The sequence below is a fragment of the Dromiciops gliroides genome, chromosome 2, assembly GCF_019393635.1.
Source record: "Dromiciops gliroides isolate mDroGli1 chromosome 2, mDroGli1.pri, whole genome shotgun sequence".
Lineage (NCBI taxonomy): Eukaryota > Metazoa > Chordata > Mammalia > Microbiotheria > Microbiotheriidae > Dromiciops > Dromiciops gliroides.
Window position 1 is genome coordinate 570296386 of NC_057862.1, and position 21684 is coordinate 570318069.

A 21684-nucleotide genomic window follows, 5' to 3' on the forward strand; every position below is an offset into this window, starting at 1 on the left:
GAGACACAGAAGAGTTGTATTACCTATGCACAGTGAAATGAGCATAACCCAGAACACTATATATTATAACATCAATACTGCAAAAGGAACAGTTCTGAAAGCCTTAAGAACTCTGAACAACTAATGGATCCAACCAGGTTTCCAGATGATTCATGAAGAACATTGCCCACCTAATAACAGATAATTGACAAAGAATAGGAAGTAGTTTTGGGACCTGGTCAATATAGTAATTTGTTTTGCTTGACTATGCTTATATAATAGAAGGGTTCTGTATTTATTTATTTCTTTTCAGTAGGTAGGGGGAGCTGGGAGGGAGAAAAAAATGCTTGTTAATTAAAAAAAACCAACAGTAATAGTACATTACATTTTTTAAAAAAGGATTTGGATTGAGAAAAGGTCATTAGGCTTGGTAATTAAGATTATTTATAACTCTGGCAAGAAGAGCTTCAGTTGAATGGAGATTGAAAGCCATACTAAAGAGAATTTACAAGAGAGTAAGCAGAAAAGAAGTAGAAGTACTCGTTGTATACCACTTTCTAAAAGATTTTAGCCATAAAAGGGAGGAGAGACACAGGATGATAAATAGTAAGGATGTATGATCAAATGAAGGTTTAAGGATGAGTAATATATGTGTTTGGATGATGTAGGGAAACAGTCTGTAGAGAGATAAGGAAGATTAGCAGAGAAAATGGGAATGATGCATCTTCCTTCAAAATACAGGTTAAGCACTTTCTAAATGATGTGTTTCCTGCCCTCCTTCATGAACTACATTATATTTAGGTACTTTGTAGTTATTCTCTTTACATTTATTCTGCATAGTCTTATATATGTACTTGTTTTCTCCCTCTTTAGAAAATAAGCTCTTTGAGAGTAGAAATTGTTTTATTCTTTGAATCTGTAACCATAGCACCTAATACAGTACTTGGCAAATAGTAAGTGCTTAATAAAGGCTTGCTGACTGATTTACTGATCATTCCTACCATTTTGGTAGGCAAAATGGGAGTCAGGTGCATGACACAGAACTGACATAATTGAGAAATGATTGAATTTGATTCAGAAGGTTCAAAGTACATATTACTCTATTAATTTAGATAAAAATCATGTTCCTAAAACAATAAAGTTTAAAATTAATCTCAAACCAGTGAGTTAAAACAGATTTCTAATATACACTGCATCTTTGACACTTATGTACAGAAAACCTCAGTACTTTTAAGAAAAGGATAAGTCTTTTTCCAACCAAATACATAGGGACTGTCAGTTTTATAACTGTAAAAATGACACACACACACACAAAGGAAATCCAAATGATGAAAAACCCCTAAAAAGTAATGTTATATGACTGTACTGTATAACCTATATCAGACTGTTTACTGTCTGGGGGTGTGGGGGAAGGGAAGGAGGGAGAAAAATTTGGAACTCAAAAAAATCTTTTAAAAATGAATGATGAAAACTATCTTTACATGTAATTGGAGGAAAATACTATTAAATTTTTAAAAAGTAATATTATATAAACCATAACAACAATGAAAGGAAAAGATAGTTTGATTAGCATAGTAATTTGATGTATGAATTTTCATAATTTTCAAATAGTCGGCCTACAGGTCTTTATTGTTTTGGCTACAAAAATTCAGTGATACTACTGTACTAATTAAGAAATATAGATTATATACATATGTATATGAAGCTATCTTGGGTTGATTTTACTAGCTTTTCTACTAAAAAAGGCAAGATTAAAAAAATATACTTCAACAATATCAAAACTGAAAAGTCAAAAGTCACAATAATTTCCCAGGCAATGAATATGCTGTTTCACATCTGTCCTGGGAAGGTAATACCACACAAAAACATAAAGAAAAACCTGATAGAGACAAAGCTGGCTTAAAATTACATTTTGAAAACACCATACTTAGTTTTTAAAAAAAATCCAGAAGTTGCATTCTTTTTCTTCTAAAGAAAGATTTGCTAAGTGTTTCAAAAAATGCCATCCATTTAAAAATGGTTTTTACAAGTCTTTCTTGTAAATAATGAGGGTTTCTTTTCTCTCAGGGGAACAATTTCTACTTCAGTGTTTCTAAGAACACACCAAGTTAAAATTGCATAAAATAGATTTTCTCACAGTTGGGGGGAGTACAAAACACCACATCTAGGGAACCAGACAGCTAGAGGGTCAAAACATTACACTTCCAGGTCAGGCTTCTGGTTGCAATTAAGTAAAATTCTTACTAACTTTTGTAAGGAAATCATATTTCTTTTTCAGTCCTTGTATTCTTCAACTCCCTTCAGCAGCATGCTCTATATATGTATGTATGTGTGTGTGTGTGTATGTATATATATACATATATACACACACACATACATACATAAATTCACAAAACCATAGCATAAATAAATAAATCATATGCATATAACTTTAGAACTATAAATTAATTTTAGAAATAAATTCAAATGTACAGAGCAGTATGAATCTTATATTTGGAGTTCTTTGGGGCCATTTAGACAGTTTTATAAAATGTGTTTATTTTCTATCTGGGTGAAAATAGAACTTGAGAAAATAGAACATTTTCTTAAGACAATTCACCAAATAAGTGATTACTATTTTTTATGACCAAACAATTAAATTTGAATTTGGTTTGAGTTGATGTACTTATGCAAATTACTTCTGGTAGCCTGACAGAATACTTTCTTAAATCACCAATAAAACAAAATTAATAGTACCTGAAGAGTTGTTAAAGGTGTTGCCATGAGAACTAACTGGGGCCTCTTGATATCTCAAAAGTTTTCACCTTAGAGAAGACACAGTGAATTTTTGAATGGAGGCAATATGAATATTAATTAAATCAGATGAAGTGGAGATCCTGCTTTTTATAAGCAAATATAGATTTCTAATAACTTGCATAGAATTGACATGGTAATGAGAATATTTTAAACAACCCAGATGACTTTTTTTACTTTTAATTTTCATCATGAATGTAAAAGCAGCATTCTATCCTGGGATAACTGCAAAGGAAGCTTACTCTCAGCAAGTTAAGGCTCATGCAAGAGGAGGATTTAATGTTCTTTATTAATATTTTGGTTAAACTCTAAAAAAATTCCTAAAGATATTGTGGTAGCAAACCTTTGTTGAAGCTTTTATCTACAGAAAAATATCCCTGCCCTGATACCCAATAAGTCATTATTCACATGAACAATAACCTACACATTCATCTCTCTAAAGATTGAGTGTTATATCAATGCTATGCATACTACAGGGTTATTTGCTATAACTTTATCCCCTCAAACTTCCTTAGAACTATTGACACTAATAATACTAAACATGATTATTTTTATAATAATTGGTCAGCTAATCATCCTTATTTTAATTCAGAGGTGTCATTGTTGACACTAATTAAATATGTATGAATTATTTTAATTACTGAAAGACATTTGCATATTAGAGACACCAGGATTAGTGAAGCCAAAGCCAGGAAAGGAGATTCTGGGTATTGTTGTGTCAAGATAATGGAATGTGATGGATGAGATTTGGCAGATACTCAGGAGCCCACCTGAGTGGATTACTGGCTGATTTGACTGGATTACTAGTTGACAAGATTCTAAGCACATCTGGCTGGTACTTGAGAGTACTTAAGAAAGCATGGTTCTCAGAATCTAAAAACACTTTGAACTTCCGGCCCAGTCAACCAACCAGCTTGAAGAACTTCTCATTTCTGGGAGGGGACAGGAAGGAGAGCCTGCACAGAGAGAGCTCTGTCTCTTTTGGTTCCTGACATCGTGGTGGTGGCAGAGGACTACACAGAGGAGTTGAGGAAAGATAGAATTGCCAGGTTGTAGGAATTCTGTTCTCAATCTTTCTCTTTCTTTTACTATCTTTCAATAAACCTTTAAAAAACTTAAACTTGTTTATCAGTGATTTTAGTCAGTTTTCCCCCCAAAACTGGGGGACAGATTAGAACCTACATTTAGAAATTTAAATTACACAGTTGGTATCACACAACCAGAAAAAGAGGATCCCTACAATGTTACTTTATATCTCTTTTCTGCATTGTTGTCTGAAGAAAGGAACAATGCCAACCAATGTTTACAGTGGTTCTGCCATTTGAATATATAAATGCCTTAAATAAAAGACTACAAATGACAATCTTTTAAAAAAGAATAATAAACATTTTTATTTAAAGTTTTGAATTCTTAATTTTATCCCTTTTTTCCTCCCTCCTCTCTGAAGGGGCAAGCAATCAGATATAGGTTATACATGTATAATCATGTAAAACATTACCATATTAGTTATTTTGAAGAAAAAAACTTGAAAAAAATTAAAGAAAGTGAAAAATAGCATGCTTCGGTTTGTGTTCAATCAATATCAGTTCTTTCTTTGGAGGTGGATAATATGTTTCATCAGTAGTCCCTTGAGATTGTCTTGGATCAGTGTATTGTTCAGAATAGTTGTCATTCACAGTTCTTCATCAATAATATTGCTGTCGCTATACACAATGTTCTTTTGGTTCTGCTCACTTCACTATACATCAGTTCATACAGGTCTTTCCAGACCTTTCTGAAATCATCCTGCTTGTCATTTCTTATAGCACAATAACATTCCATTACCATCATATGCCACAGCTTGTTTAGCCATTCCTCAATTGATGAGCATTCCTTTGATTTCCAATTCTTAACAATTACAAAAAGATCTGCTATCAATATTTTTGTACAAATAGGTCTTTTTGGGATGTCTTTGGAATATAAACCTAGCAATGATATTGCTGGATCAAAGGGTATGTACAGTTCTGTAGCCTTTGGGCATAGTTCCAAATTGCTCTCCAGAATGGCTGTATCTGTTCACAATTCCACCAACAGCGGATTGGTGTCCAATTACAAATGACAATCTTGCTGAGATGGAGTTTAAACATTCTTATCACATTACTACTAATAAAGAATAATAAATGAGTGTCCTACATGTACTTAGAACAACCATCACATAGTATGTATTATAACCTGAATTAGAAACTAACACACATACACATACCTATTAGTGAAAAAAAAATGTTGAAAACAAAGAGAAAAGAGTATGCCAATAAAGTCCCTGTTCTCCTAGATAACAGTGCTGTTTGTGCAAGGAAGTGAGGAAAATATAGCATGTTTGTTACATTAGGGGAAAGAGCCAGATTTGGAATCAGGGGCTTGAGTTTGAATCCTAAGTGTGCCATTTACTATCTATGGGTCAATTAGGCAGCTCATTCAACCTTTCTGGGCATCAGTTTACTTACCTACAAAATAAAAGGGTTGGACTAGGGGCCTCTAAACCCATGATCTTAAGACCTCTGACCCTGGGTCCTCAGATGAGATGGGACTCAGTGGGGCTGCATCAGCCAGAACTACCTCTCTTCCCTCTGTTACTGCAGTTCCCCTTCCACTGTATTAGAATAAAGGGATGAGAGAGAAACCATTTATGAAAATTCTATTTTGTACATATGTGTGGTGAATAAAGTACTTTCTGGGCTTTCCTTCATTTGTTAATTTCTAGGTGGAATGGCATTTTCCATCTCCTACCATCTTGACCTATTGAAGTCCCTCTTTTCCTTTAAGATCTAACTTAGGTACCACTTCTTCCATACCTTCCCTAACTCAACGAATCATAGTTATTTGTGTATGTGTTATTCTCCCACATTAGACTATAAAACATTTAAGCCCAAGCCTCATGTCATATTTATATTTTTATTCCCAGAACCTATCATGTTGTTTGTACATAGCAAGCACTTAAATGATATTTGCTGGATTCTAATACATTTATATATGTTGATCCTGTTGACAAGGAACAGAATTCAAAGGAACAAAATTACAAGGGAACATTCAGGGAACTGTATGCTATTAATACTCCTGGCATGCATGAGTGGCATTACAGTGCCTTCCTTTGTGTAATGGCTGCAAAACTCCGGAGAAAAGTATTGGCCAAGAAAAATTGTTCCCATTGCATCTTGGCATTCTATACATGATAAGAATATAGCATCTAGGGGAAAAGGTCACTGATTTATAAGTGGGAAAGACAAACAGTATATAACAACTTCCCTAATTAGCTGTAATCCCTAAACCACAGGAGAGGTCATCACCTTCCAGACCTTTGCCAAGTCTCTACCAAGGGAAAGTATGCCCCTCTGGGGTCACGCTACACACACACACACACACACACACACACACACACACACACACACACACACACACACAGTATGAGAGCTAAGCAAATGAACCAAACACAAAGCTAACACCCAAGGGTATCTCATTCCTGGCACCTTGGGAAGAACCGCCGCTTTCAGTTGTTGCCACAAGCTTGTCCCGCTTTCCTTCTTGTGTGGAATGGAAGAACTTAGGATACATGTTCACTCTTTTAGTATTAATAGGGAAAATAAAGAAATTCATCAGAAAATAAGCAGTTAAGATGTATAATATACTAAGATGCACACATGCATACACAAAATGAGTCTGTTTTCTTTAATAAATAAACTTAAGGGAAGGCCTCCTATCCATTCCTCCCACAGTTAAAGTGGGAATACCAGTTCTACCTGACCCTTCAAATGATTCTTTTTGGAATGTAGACTATAAATAACTTGTAATCTGTAAAATGGTAAGGCTACCAGCCAACTAGGGCAGCTCAAATAAAACAACAACACAAGTTTTACAAATCAGCACCCAATGACAAAGATCTTCATAAGCATCCTGGAGGGATACTGTAAAACATGTTTTGAACTTCCTCTACCAGCAAATACAGAAACTTGAGAAAGGATAGTTTAGATGTAAATGTGAACAAGCAAATTCAAAAGATAATAAAATTGATGTTGCATCACTTTAGAAGCTTCAATGGAATCTGCATTGTAAACGGAAACCAAACAATAGGAAGCCTAGACTTTGTATTATGAGAGAAATAAAGCCTTGAATGATTTTCTGAAATTCTAAAACAAAGCAAAAGCAAAAGCAAAAAACACAATCAAAACCCCCCAAACAAACAAAAACTACCTGCTGTTTATACATAAGATCCCCCCCAAAAAATCGTTTTGACATAGTACATATTGACAGAGTCCACATGGTTTAAATTGAAGCTCTACAATAGTTTTATTGTTGAACAAGAATTCTAATCGTTTTTCCCAGAGTTGAAGTTGTTTTACATTACATTTCCTAGGCATCCTATAAAGTTATAAAATAAGGAACAGTCATCCAAGAATAAATATATATATATATGCATATATATATATACACATGCATGTATGTATGTATATACAAATATGTCACTATAACAAACAATGACCATATTGCATTTCCATAAAATTTAATGACCTAGATGACTGGTGCTGGGGCTCTTGGACTCAGAGCTCTGGGTTTTCTCCAGCGGAGGGTGAGGAGAAGTGCTGGCAATGATTTGATGTGTTTGACACATGCTACCTCCTCTCTCTCCCTCAGGGTGCTTTGGTGCTTTAAAGAGGCTGGCTCGCCTGCCCAGACAGCGGCAGTTGGTTGGGAGCTGGTGGGGATGTTTGACCTCTTTTCTATAGAAAGATAATTCTGTTTTGGACATATTATCTTTGGCATGATTATGGGACATCCAGGTATCCAGCATGTGGTATAGGTGAATGTTATGGAATGAAAACTTAGGAAAGAGACGATAGCTAGATAGAAACATTTGGAAATCATCTGAATGTGGGCAGTCATTTAATCCATGGGAACTTATGATATTACTAAGGGAGGGAAAAGAGAAAGGAGGGCCCAGAAGAACACTTTGGGGGTACACCCAAGAAGATGGGAGAGGACACATATGATGATCTGGCAAGGGAGCCTGAGGAGTGGCCAGGTTAAGAAAGTAAAGAAAGGATAATATCAAAAAAAACCCAGAGGGGAGAAATAATCTAGTAGGAAGGGGAGTTCGACAGTGTCAGAAGCCTTAAGATGTAAAGAAGAATAAAGAATAAGAAAAGGTTCCTGGATATAATGGTGTAGAGACCACTGGAAACTCTGCAGACACAGTTTCAGTTGAGTGGTGAAGTGGGAAGTCAGGATACAAGGGTTGGAGAAGTAAGTGCATGATGACTGCATTTTTCTAGGAGTTTGGCTGCTGAAATAGCTTCAGGGGATGATGGTGTTAATTAAAAGTTTTTAAAGAATGGGGGAGATCTGAGTATAACTGTGGGGAGCAGGGAAGGAGACCATGGATAAAGAAAGGTGGTGCTATATATGGTATTGGACTTGGAGTCAGGAGGACCTGAGTTCCAATCCTGTCTCTGACATTTACTAGCTATGTGATTTTTCACAAGTTACTTAACATCTCTCACTGTTAGTTTCTTCATGTATAAAAATGGGGATAATAGCACCTACTTCACAGGGTTGTTATGAAGATCAAATGAGGTAATATTGCACTTTGTGAACCTTAAAATGTTATACAGATGCTAGCTATTACCAGCACCATCATCATAAAAAAGGTAAGTTTCCAGAGGTGATGGGAGGGGATATACCACATTCATACCAGAGACTGGAGCAAAGGAGGAAAGAATGGGAGGTGATGTTGAAAGTAACTGAGGTAGACAATTTGAGAGAAAAGCAAGCTCAAGGCAGAAAGCATCAGTTTTCTCAAGTAATGTATGAATTGAAGTCCTCTGCTCATAGGTGGCCTGAGAAGACAGGGTATGGCTAAAATGACAAATCTTTTTAACTATCTCATTCCTTGGAAAAATAGAACCTTCACTGAAGTTCTGACTACCTTAAAGGAATAATCCTAAATTGAATGTACAAAAAATATCAAATAAGACAAAAACAAACCAATTACTATTTTCTTTATCATTTGGTCTTTACAAAATTTTAAAAGGAATTGAAATTTATGGACACTGTTTTCAAACAATTCCATAACTAAGATAAATAGGCACAAATACACTAACTTTAATATAGAATCAATCAATAAATAAACATTTATTAAGAGCTTATTTTATTATGTACCAGGCACTATTCTAAGTGTTGGGGAAACAATAAGAATGTAAAAGACAGTCCTTGCTCTTAAACAGCTTGCAATCTAATGGGGGGGGGGGCGGCATACAAACAAATCTATATAAAGCAAGCCATATAAATGGGAAATAATTTTAAAAGAGGGAAGATACTGGAATTAAGAGGGGTTGGGGAAAGCTTCTTACAGAAGATGAGATTTTAATTGAGACTTTAAAATTGCCAGGGGTATCAGTAATTGGAGTGGAGAGTAAGTGTTATAGGTATGGACAGAAAAAACACCCGAAGGCAAGATATGATGTTTCATTTGTGAAATAGCCAGGAGGCCAGCTTCTCTGGATTGAAGAGTATCTGTACAGGAGTAAGAGTAAGAAGACTGGATAAATAGGAGGGGGCTAGGTTATGAAGGGCTCTGAATGCCAAACAGATAATTTTTTTTTTTTTTTTTTTTTTTTTTGCAGGCAACGGAGGTAAAGTGACTTGCCCACGGTCACACAGCTAGTAAGTGTCAAGTGTCTGAGGCCGGATTTGAACTCAGGTACTCCTGAATCCAGGGCCGGTGCTTAACCACTGCGCCATCTAGCTGCCCCGATAATTTTTTATTTGATCCTGGAAGTAACAGGAAGCCATTGAAGTTGACTGAGTAAGGTGGGGGAGGGGGGGGAGACATGATTGGACCTGCAACTTTAGGAAAGTCATTTTAGTCGTTCATTGAAGAATGGAGTGGGGTGGGGAGAGACTTGAGGGAGGCTTTACAATAAACCAGGCATGAGGTAATGCGGACCTGAACCAAGTGAGATGGCAGTGTCAGAGGGGGCATATTTGAGAGATGTTGCAAAGGTAAGGCAATGACAACAGACTGGATGTTGGATGTGAGAGAGAAGAGTGAGAAATCCAGTATGAACCAAGCCTGTGAACCTGAGGAACTGGAACGATGGAGTTGCCCTCTGCGGTAATAGGGAAAGTAGGGGTGAGGGTGAGAAGACTTAGGGAGTTTAAGATATCTACTGGACATCCAGTTCAAGATGTCTGATAGGAAATGCGAGACTGGAGGTCAGCAGAAAGTGTGGGGCAGTATAGGTAGATTTGAGAGTCATTAGCTCAGAGATAATTAAATCCATTGGAGCTGATGATACCACCAAGTGAAACAGTACATAAGGAGAAGAGAAGAGGGCCGAGGACAGAGCCCTGAGGGACCCCGATGGTTAGAGGGCCCCTCTCTCACCCATTTCCAGAAGCAAACTCACCAAACCTCTACAACAGATACTGTATATGGTCTAAGAACCAGACGCTCATAGGAAAATCCCATACTCCTTGCAAAATGATACGCAAATTCTTAAGAGAACTATAAGAAGAATGTCGAATGGAATACCAATGGGGAAACATCAGTACTGAAATGGGAAATCTGGGAAGGTTTCCTGAAAGGGGTAATGTCTAAATTGGGCTTTTTAGGATGATAAGAAATCGACAGGAAGGGAAAGGGGGTCATTTTAGGCATGCAGAAAGGGAACCGCATGAGCAAAGGCACAGAGAAAGGAAACTTTGCTGTGAATGAGAGACACAGAATATGTGGTATTCATGCAGAACATCGACTATATGGAAGAGGGACAAGGAAAGGGTAAAGAAACAAGTGTTCATTAAGCTCCTAGTAAATGCCAGGCATGTGCTAAGTATTCTAAAAATATTACTGCATATTACATGGATAAAAGAAGTAGATGCTGTAGCTGATAACTTGATTATCAGGCAAAAGAGTCTGCACTAGACTTAGAGGCTACTCATGGCACCAAAGTGCACTGGACCTAGAGTCTGAAGACGAATTCAAAGCTGGCCTCAGATACTGGCTGTGTGACTCAAGGAAAGTGATTTACTTTCTGCCTCAGTTTCCTCAACTGTAAAATCTGGATAATAATAGTACCTACTGCCCAAGGTTGCTGTGAGAATTAAATGAGTTAATACTGGTGAAGCACTTAGTCGAGTGCCTGACACAAAACAGGTGCTTAATAAACCCTCTTTTACATCCCTGTCTCAGAAAGCCCATAAGCAATGCCATGTAGCAGCAGAAGCGCTGGGCTGGATTCTATGGCCATCTCTGCCACTCACTTCTGTGAGCTGGGCTATCTGGATTTCCATTTCCTTACTTATAGAAGGAAAGGGTTGGGCAAGATGATCTCTAAGGTCTGTTTTACATCTGCCCAACTAGGAGACTGTCCATAGTACTCTCTTCTCCCTCCTCAAGGGCCATAGCTCTTTAATATTTGACAGGTGTTAGTAACGTTCCTTATGTGTAGTTTGTGCTTATTAGATGTTCAGTGAACTGAAAAGATTTCTAAAAGCAATAGGAAATTATAAAGGGAGGATGGGAAAAGAGGTTGACCTTTTTTTCCTGTTATTTGTACTATTTGATCAACAATGTTTTCTTATGTATTTGTAAGAAAATGCAGGAAAATTAGGATGGAGTTTTAGAGTAAATTCTGTATATTATGTAAAAATGTCTGGTCAGTTATATGAAGAAGGGGAAACTCAAAGGGGAAAGGTCTTTCTTCCAAAATTTATTTTAAGTGGGAAAGTATATCATTTTCAATGAGTTGGAAAAACAAACAACCCCCAAATAAATACTATATATACAAATTTGCACATTAGTCAAAACATCAGGGGAGAAGGGTTTACAATAAAGCCTATGTCTGAAGAACAAACGAAAGCTTACTTTGGCAGGTACTCCATATCAGCTGTTTGGGAAGGGAGGGGAACATTTCTCAGACAGAAGGAAGAATAGGAAGAACTTGCTTGTTTTGGCTATTGTCTCCCATTTTTTCAACATTCTCTGTCAGCTCTCATCTTGAGCATAACACCCACAGATTTCCTAACATGGTGGTATTGTGCCCCACCAGAGAATGCTGTGTGGGTGTAAATAAAGAGAGAGGAAGCCTGGTATTTTGGAACTTAAAATCCACATAAGATACTTGTCATGACACAGACTAAAAGACTGAACAAAATACCACCAACTTTGAATAGTGTACTGAATTTAAATTTTATTTTAAAGTTGAGCTTAGAGGAAACACAAAAATGAAGTCCAATTTCATCTCTCTCAAAAAGAACCCTGAAAGATTTGGTGTCCTTCATACAATATTTCAAGGGGGTGTATTTCTTAGTTATTAAGTTTAATGAAAGAAAAGTGTAAAAAGAGAAAATGATTAGCATCAATTTATTGTCCTCTTTTATCCTTACCACTATTTAAATGGCCTATTAGCCACATCAAAACAGCATAGAAATCATATAGGATAGAAGTATGACCAAAAGAGAATTTTTTATTTTTCTTCTTTGTATTTATGCTTAGAAAACCAATGTTGAGCATATAAAAGCAAAAATAAAAGTTCACAAGACAGCTTAAATTCTCATTACACATTTCAGATTTTTAAATAGGTTTCATATACTTAGTTTAAAAATCAGTCCCTGATAGATTTTTTTAAAAAATAGAATCTTGCTTGGGGGAAAAATAAGGGAAAAAACCTATTCTTTATAGGACAATTCATGCTCTTTCTCTATTTGAGGGGCAGATAGGTCAAGGGTTCTGAACCCTGTGTGAACTTAAAAAAAAAACCCCAAACTATATTTCAATATAATTGGCTTCCTTTACAATTCTATGTATTTTATTTTATGTATTTAAAATATTATTCTAAGAAGGTATCCAGAGGCTTCACCAGACTGCCAAAGGGGCCCATGACACACATACATACAAGAAGATTAAGAAGCCTGCTGAGCTCTTCTTCTTCGCCATCTTCTGGCCTCTCACAGCCATGAAGGTCGAGCTGTGCAGCTTCAGCAGGTACAAGATCTAACCAGGTCACGGGAGGTGTTACGCCCACACGGACAGGAAGGTTTTCCAATTTTTGAATGTAAAATGTGAGTCTGCATTCCTTTCAAAGAGGAACCCTCGGCAGATCAATTGGGCTGTCCTCTATAGAAGAAAGCACAAGAAGGGACAGTCGGAAGAGACTGAAAAGAAAAGAACCCGCCAGGCATTTAAATTCTAGAGGGCCATCACTGGCGCTTCTCTTGCTGCTATAATGGCCAAGAGGAACCAGAAACCTGAAGTTCGAAAGGCCCAATGAGAACAAGCCATCAGGGCTGCCAAGGAAGCAAAAAAGGCTAAGCAAGCAACTAAGAAAACAGCTGCATCTGCTGCTAAGGCTCCTACAAAGGCAGTACCTAAACAAAAAATTGTGAAGCCAGTGAAAGTTTCTGCACCCCGAGTTGGTGGAAAACGTTAATTGTTTACTAAATTGGACTAAGTAAAATAAAATTTAAAGCAAAATAAGAAGAAGAAGAAGAAGAAGAAGGAGAAGCCTGCTGAAATAATGGATAGAGTGTTAGCATTGGTGTCAGGAAGATCTAGGTTTGACTCCTGTCTCATATACTGAGGAGCTGTATGACTCAGGCCAAGTCATTTAACTGCTCTCAGCCTGTTTTCTCATCTGTAAAATGCAAATGTTAGCTATTATATTGAGGGAAAGGGGAGCTCAAAATGGAGAGGAGGACTGTTTTTAAACATGGCTTTTTAGGAATTTAAAAAAACCCCAAAAAGTTATTACAAAAAGTCTTTTAGAAAAATAAGGTATAATTTCTACTTTCTAAAAAAACCTGTCTGGTAATCTCAACTCATGAAATATCTTCTGATTATATCTGTCTTTTTTACAGGAAAAAGTAGCACTGACACGAATCTAGAAAGGTAGTATTGACTAGACAGATACACATATACATACAGATTATATATATATGTATATATAATGTTATATAATATGTGTACACATAAAATCTGCGTATGTATATACATACAATATAGCAGTTGTGAATAGCTCTCAGTTGTTAAATACTATAAAGGGCTATATTTACTTATTAAGATATTTTGAAGATTTCTTATAAATCATTTGCTGCTCTTACACCGACTGAAACATTGTAGTAAGAGAGAGAAACATTAGATATCCTATGGTAATCACACTACTTTCTCTGGTCAATGGCAGCTCTCTGAAAACTCTAAGCACTTCCTTCCTTCCCTATTATTACACAGTAAACAAAACTTCCCTGAAATCTTACATATTTAACCTTTAACAAATGAAAATCATACAACAAATATTTCATGAGCACTTAACACAAATAAGTCAATTGTGACTATATTGTCCAAGAAAAAACAAGAGTATATATTATGTTAATGCAAATTAAACTTGGAAGGAACTAGAAATAAAGTAAAGCAAACAATAACGTAAAGTCAGCCAATCTCCATATTTTCTTTACAAAAGCACAAAGAGACACTGTCACAGTTTTTGGAACTACCCCAATTTGGAGCAATCTTCCCCATTCCACACCAAGGCCAAGAGTGTAAAAATCAAACACTAAGGTGAAAATAGGCATGACTTTCTGGTCAGTGGCATTGATTGACACTTTTTTGTATGTTACTCACCTGAGATCATAAGATCAAGCTGAGAAAAGGTAGGGTTTTGCAGACTGTGTTAAAGAAATGACTAGAGAGGTTGCTTTGGTGAAGACATAAGAGTACAATGGTTTGTACTTTGATGTTGCTTTTTGCCAATGATGAATATATAATATGAAATCAAGATTACAAATACTGATATGCATGTCTGTTTTGTTCTCTTGGGCTTATACTGCCTTTGTGTATTATTCATTCTTAGCTACCTATGAAAACCAATCTCATGGCAAAGGAAGAAATGCAATACGCTCACTTGCTGGTTATAAGCACTTTAATGCTGCAGCCATTGGCTACCTGTGATTTCTCTAGATTTATAGACAAATCAAGTTGGATATATTTGACATCTAATTAATATTCAGATAAAAAACCAAACAACTAATATTCAGATAATTGGACTGCTTTATCAATATCTGAATATTAAAAGAAAAAGTTACAATAAATTATGTAACTTTCTATTTATGTGTGATTATAGTTTACATTTTCTTGTAATGGATTAAAAGTAATAAAAATTATAAAAACTGAAATATGTCCATTTTAGATAATTTTAGGGAAAATGACAACTTTCCCTCTCTTAGTGCTGATTGCCAGAACATTTTCTAAAGATATTAAGTAGATATTATCTAGATAAGTAATGGAAATGCCTAACTCTGTACAGCCTCATATGACAATAATGAGAATAACTGCTATAAAACTTAAAAGGTTTACAAAGCATTTTCTTCACAACAATCCTGTGGGGAGGTTAGCAAAAATAGTATCTCATCTTACAGATGATGAAGCTAAGGCTCACAGAGATGTGCTCACTGACATGACCAGTGTCAGAGACAGAACTTGAATGTTGGTCCTACTGAATCTAAGCCTAGGGCTCTCTGCACCACACCAGACTGCCTCTTCAATAAAAATGTTTTTCCCCCAGTCTATTTGAAAAGAGGATTCCTTACAAATATATTAACTAGGGTTGTTAATATTAAATATGAAAATAGAAAGCAATCATGTAAAGAGTTTACGTGACTTCTCCAATGGGAACATCAAGAGTCAACGTGTGAGACTAAGAAGATATGCACGGCATAACTTTCATAATAATGTATCCTATCCGTGAATGTGCAATCTCTTAGAATCAGTCAGTGTGGGGAAAGGGGTAATAAACGACTCATGGAGAAGTGATATTGATACAAGCACACTGTGCTATTTCTAAGAATAAATTGTTTTTTAAAAAAAAAAATCCATAAGCATTTCTGAAGCACTTACTGTGTGCCCAGCACCATGCTAAGCCATCTAGAAGAACCCAGGAATAAATTTCTGATTCCATAAAGGAAACTATTATAAAAACAGGACTTAAAAGACATTTGACTTTTAGTTAAATTAACTAGACTGTATCTATCATCAACAACCACCAGAGATGAAACAAATTCTTAACAAGGTAAAGTAACAACTGCTCTGAAACTAAGAGCCTTAGAGAGGTATCAGACATGCAGAAATGAAGTGAACATCTCAGGGCCATAAGGCCAAATAGGTATAAGAAGCAGAATTTGAAAACTGCCCATTTGTCTCTCATTGGTCACCTTATAAGGTAGATTTGCATTAGAAATACTTATTTTGGAGGAAAACTGAAGATTTATTAGAAGGTTCAATTTTTATTTATTTATTCAGGTCCAATACTATTTAGTTTAATCAGAGAATGAAAATCTGTAATGTGGAAATTTATTTTGATTTGGGGACCCCACCTTTGGGCTGAGATTGGAAAGCCTTAGGGCCTCAGGGTCTCTTCTGTGTGGGAAGGGCTGGTGCCCCTCCCCCTCTGCTTCAGCTGAGCCAGGAAGCCCCGTGGGCTGTGCAAGACACCAGGTCAGACAGCTGAGGGAAAGAAGCCACCAGCTCCCTTTGCCCTGAGCGGAGGTATCTGAGAGATGCTGGGCTCTGGGGTGGCCTGTGCTGGGGGCTGTGCTGGGGCACGTGACGCTCCAGCACAGCCCCCCCCCCCCACCAGCTGCAGCCCTGGCTGACGATTAGCTTGGTCTGTGGGGACACAGGAAGCCCCGAGATTTGAGTGGAGAGAAGAAAAGGTATATAGACTGGGGGGGGCGGGGCTGACGAGATTAGAAAGGTTCGGGGACAAGATGAGGTGGAGAAGAGGTTAAGCTTTGGCTGACGATTAGAAAGGTTGGAGCATGGCAGACTAGAAATGAGGCTACAAGGACGCAGGAGAAGATGAGAAGGACTAGGAGCAGAGAAAAGAGAGGCAGAAGGGCAGACTGACAGAGCAGACAGACAGAAGGCTGGTGAGAGAGAAACCCAGGGTTTCAGCGGTGGCAGTAAGGAGAGGAAAGTTAGAAGTAGGGGGATTTACAAAGTGAAAGGGGCTCGGAGTTAGAATGAGTGCCCTAAGGTGGCTAAGGCCCTTATTGTATTAAAAAAGTTCAAAGCGCAGCAGGTGGGAAAGAGACGCAGTGGAAAGACATGCACCGCAATGCAGTCAGGTTGTACATTTTATTTCCCTGTATTCTTAATTTTAAATAGTATCTCATAAATAAACTCTGCTTGGATTATTTAGTTAAGAGGCTTCTTAATCTTTTGCTTATCAATTTTGGGAGTGGAGCAGTGTGGTGGAACTTTTATAAACGGCCCATACTAAGTTAATAGCAGTCAGATAGCCAGCGGGTCATTAGTCCCAGATTAGTACTCCAATCAAATTAGTCCCCCCAAATTAGGCTTGTCATTTAAAATATTAAAACATTTGAATGGCGACTGCAGCAGGACTTGTGACGCAATTATAATTTTTCTAAACTTACCATTTTTCATACAATCATAATTTTTCATAAATCCAATTATATAATTTTCCCAGGTTAGTTATAGTTAATAATTAATTTTTTGTACAATAGTAATTGACTATATTGTCCTGAAAAAAATCTTCACTTGATTCTTCCATCCCTGCTAACCCATCATCTCTTCTGCCCTTTGTGGATGAACTTGAAAAGGCAATCCACAATACATGCCTATACTTTTTCTCCTCTCATTCTGATCTTAACGCCTTATAATTCATCTTCCAACTTCATCATTCCAGTAAAACCACTCTCCCCAATCCAATGGCCTTTTCTCAATCCTCATTTTTCTTGACCTCTCTGTAGACTTTGACACTTTGGATCAACTTCTCCTCTCTGAAACTCTCTTCTCTATAGATTTTTGGGACAACACTCTCTCCTAGTTCTCCTATCTGATTGCTCCTCTTGCTCTTTTGCTGTATTCTTTTCCTGATGAAACCCTCTAACAAGAGGTGGCCCACAGGGTTCTGTCCTGGGCCTTCGTCTTTTCTCCCTCTCTACTACATCACTTGGCAATCTAAGCAGTTCCTGTGAATTTAATTACCATCTCTATGATGATTATTTCAAATCTACCTATTCTGCCATAAACTCTCTTCTGACTTTCAATCTTGCATCTCCAAATGCCTTTCTAACATCTTGAAACTGGATGTTCCAGTAGACATTTTTTTTTTTTGCAGGGCAATGAGGGTTAAGTGACTTGTCCAGGGTCACACAACTAGTAAGTGTCAAGTGTCTGAGGCCGGATTTGAACTCAGGTGCTCCTGAATCCAGGGCTGGTGCTTTATCCATCATGCCACCTAGCTGCCCCTACGGTAGACATCTTAAACTCAATATGCCCCCAATCCAAACTCATCTTTTCCCTAACCCCTCCCTGCATATCTACTGTCCTCATTATTATAGAGGCAATACCATCTTCCCACTTCCTCAGGCTAGAAACCTAGGAGTCAAACTGGATTCTTCTCTATCTCTCACCCCCCCCCCAATATCTAAAATGTTGTCAAGGCCAGTCAATTTAATATTGAGGACATCTCTTGAAAAAGCCCCCTTCTCTCTTCTGATACTACCACAATTCTGGTGAATGCCTTCATCTCTTTATGCTCAGATTACTGCAATAATCTCTCTCCATTCCAATACATTAAGTCTTTGCTCATTCCAATCCATCCTCAATTTGGCTATCAAAGTGACTCCCCTAAAGCAATACTCTAACCATGTCACCCAATAAACTTCAGTGGCTTTCTATTGCTTCCAAGATTAAATACAATCCTCTATTTGAAGTTAAAAACCCTTTGTACAACCTAGCTCCTTAACTGTATGGTCTTCTTAAACTTTACTCCCCACCGTGTACTCTTCTATGCAGTGACTCTGACCTCATTTTCTCTGGCTGTTCCCCATGCTGAGAATGCTTTCCTTTTCATTTTTACCTACTGCCTCCCCTGGCTTCCTAACTAAAATCCCATCTTCTACAGGAAGCCTTTCCTAACTATTCTTAACCCAATTTTGATCTAATTACTTTCTATTTATTCTGTATATAACTTGTTTGTACTTGTTTGTTTGCTCATTATGTCCCCCATTAAACTGTGAGCAAAAAACCATACTTGCTCTCAAGGAGCTCACAGTATAAAGATAACAATGACATGCAAACAATAGTGTATAAATGAGATGTATAAAAGATAAATTGGAGATAATCACATAGGGGAGGCCTCCCATGAAAGCAAAGTTTTGACTTGTTATCACAATGTTAACATAACTGTCACAGTTAAAAATAACCATTACCCCTGGGAAATGAACCTTTATTTTTATCTGTCCATCTTACCTTTTAAGGACAATGGATTGTATCGTGTGAATTCAGCATTTTTTGACAGGTCAAGCCGTTTACAAGCATCTAAGTAATCCTTTACTCTTGAATCAATAGTTTCTTTAAGTAGCATACAGATATCCTGAAATAGACAACATTTTACAAGTAATTTCAATTAATATTTTGATAAGTGAGTGATAAAATTCCATTCCAGTATTCAATCTCCTCATAGTACAAGTATTGAAGAGAAACCACATAAACTAATGGATATAACACAGGATCTGGACAAATACCAGTTATATTGTCTACAAACTTGTGATGTTGGCTCACTCTATTTCTGAGTAAGCTTTTATGTTTTTATTATTTAAATTATCCTTGACTTAAAATGAGGCTACTAATGACTAATGCTAATAACTATAAGAATAAGATAATATGGCAAATAAATGACATTATTCATATTTAATTCTTTGGAAATTATTGATATGTAAATATTCAAATACTTAGAAAGAGGGGTCATTGACACAGATGTATGCACGATAATAACAACCCGTCTATGACAGCCTATCATATCTGACTTAGTTAAACCAACATTTATGAAGTGTATACTATGTGTATTCACATTGCAGCTCATGGACCACTTTTGATGAGAAGCCTTTCCTAGTCCTCCAGTTGCCAGTGACCCCTTCCCTAACTACCTTGTATGTATTCTGAATATACTTAAGTATGTGCCTCTTCTGTCCTATAAGCTCTTTGTTAGCAGGGACTGTATCATTTTTTTCTATGTATATTCCTAATGCCTGACATAGTACGTGGCATATAGTAGTGTACTTAATAAATGTGTTTTGATGGATTGCTTTCAAGGAACTATTCTGGAGCTTGGATTAAAAATATAACTATGGGGGCAGCTACATGGTGCAGTGCACCAGCCCTGGATTCAAGAGGACCTGAGTTCAAATTCAGCCTCAGACACTTGACACTTACTAGCTGTGTGACCCCGGGCAAGGCACTTAACCCCAATTGCCTCACCAAAAAACAAATAAATATAACTATGAAACAGTTCCTCTATTCAAGGAGCTTAAACATGCTTTTCTACAGTGGGAAAAGGAAAAGTGTTTAGCACAGAGCTTGCCAAATAGGGGGTGTTTAATCAATGTTAGTTGATTGACTAATTGAGAAAATATACATACAGACAAGAAAAGAATCAGGAGAAAGTTATGCACAGTGACAGAAATATTGTTTGAGGAAGAACTGTGAATGACTTAACTATTCTTAGCAATACACTGATCCAAAACAATCCCAAAGAGCTAACAATGAAGCATCCTATCTATCTCCAAAGAAATGACTGATCTTGAATGAACACAGACTGAAGCATGCTATTTTCACTTTCTTTTCTTTTGTTTTTTTTCTTTTATTTGAGACTTCTTATATAGAATGACTAATATGGGAATGTTTTTACATAATTGGATATGTATAATCTATATCTGCTTACTGCTTACCTGCTTACTGCCTCAGAAAGGAGAAGAGGGGAGGGAGGGATATAATTTGGAACTCAAAACTTTCAAAAAAAAGTTTAAAATTGTTTTAGCATGTAATTGGAGGGAAAATATATTTTTTTAAAAAGAAAACACACATGCATGAATAAATCAATGGCATATATATTCCTTTGAGGTAAACTTCTGGAGGGTCAGAACTTGGGAAGAGTTGGAGGAGAGGATACAGAAACTCTTCTGTACTAAGATTCATGGGATTTTAGATTTAGAGCTAGAAAGGACATTAGAGCTGATGAATGAATGAATGAATGAATGAAAAAGCATTTTAAAGTGCTTACCATATGCTACTGTTTTAAATGCTATGGATACAAAAGACAGTCTCTTCTCTCAAGAATCATACTCAAAAGTGCAAATTAAAATAACTCTGAGGTATCACCTCAAACCTATCAGAGTGTCAAATATAACAAAAAATGGAGAATATTGGATGTTGGAGGGGATGTGGGAAAGCTGGGATGTTAATTCACTGTTGGTGGAGTTGTGAAAGGATCCAATCATCCTGGAGAGCAATTTGGAACTTTGCCCAAAGGGTTATACAACTGTGCATACCCTTTGATCTAGAAATATCGATTTATATCCCAAAGACACCCCCCAAGCTCTTTCTGTAGTGCCTAAGAACTGGAAATCAAAGGAATGCTCATCAATTGCTGTGGTATATGATGATGATGGAATATTATTGTGCTATAAAAAATGACAAGCAGGATGATTTCAGAAAGGTCTTGAAAGACTTGTATGAACTGATGTATATAGTGAAGTAAGCAGAACCAAGAGAACATTGTGCACAGAGACAGCAATATTGTTTGATGATGAACTGTGAATGACTTAACTATTCTCAACAATACAATGATCCAAGTCAAAACCAAAGGACTCTTGATGAAACATACTATCCACCTCCAAAGAAAGAACTGGTATCGATTGAACACAAATTGAAGCATGCTATTTTTCATTTTTAAAATTTTTTTCAAGTTTTATTTTGTACAAAATGACTAATATGGTAATGTTTTACATAATTGCACATGTATAACCCATATTTGATTGCTTACTGCCTCACGGAGGGGGGAGAAAAGGGATGAAAGGAGG

General features: G+C 36.8%; 1 protein-coding gene and 1 pseudogene across 4 annotated transcripts in view; one reads left to right on the forward strand and one right to left on the reverse strand.

Annotated features, from left to right (window-relative positions):
- The window catches only part of LOC122742274 (SLX4 interacting protein), a 244107-nt gene that overhangs the window by 77590 nt on the left and 144833 nt on the right, over positions 1-21684 (reverse strand). For all 4 annotated transcript variants that reach the window (XM_043986391.1, XM_043986392.1, XM_043986390.1 and 1 more), the window contains exon 4: positions 19076-19199. In XM_043986391.1, the coding sequence (XP_043842326.1) occupies positions 19076-19199 (124 nt within the window). The remainder of the gene's footprint in view (positions 1-19075; positions 19200-21684) is intronic.
- Positions 12759-13274, forward strand: LOC122742273 (annotated as a pseudogene).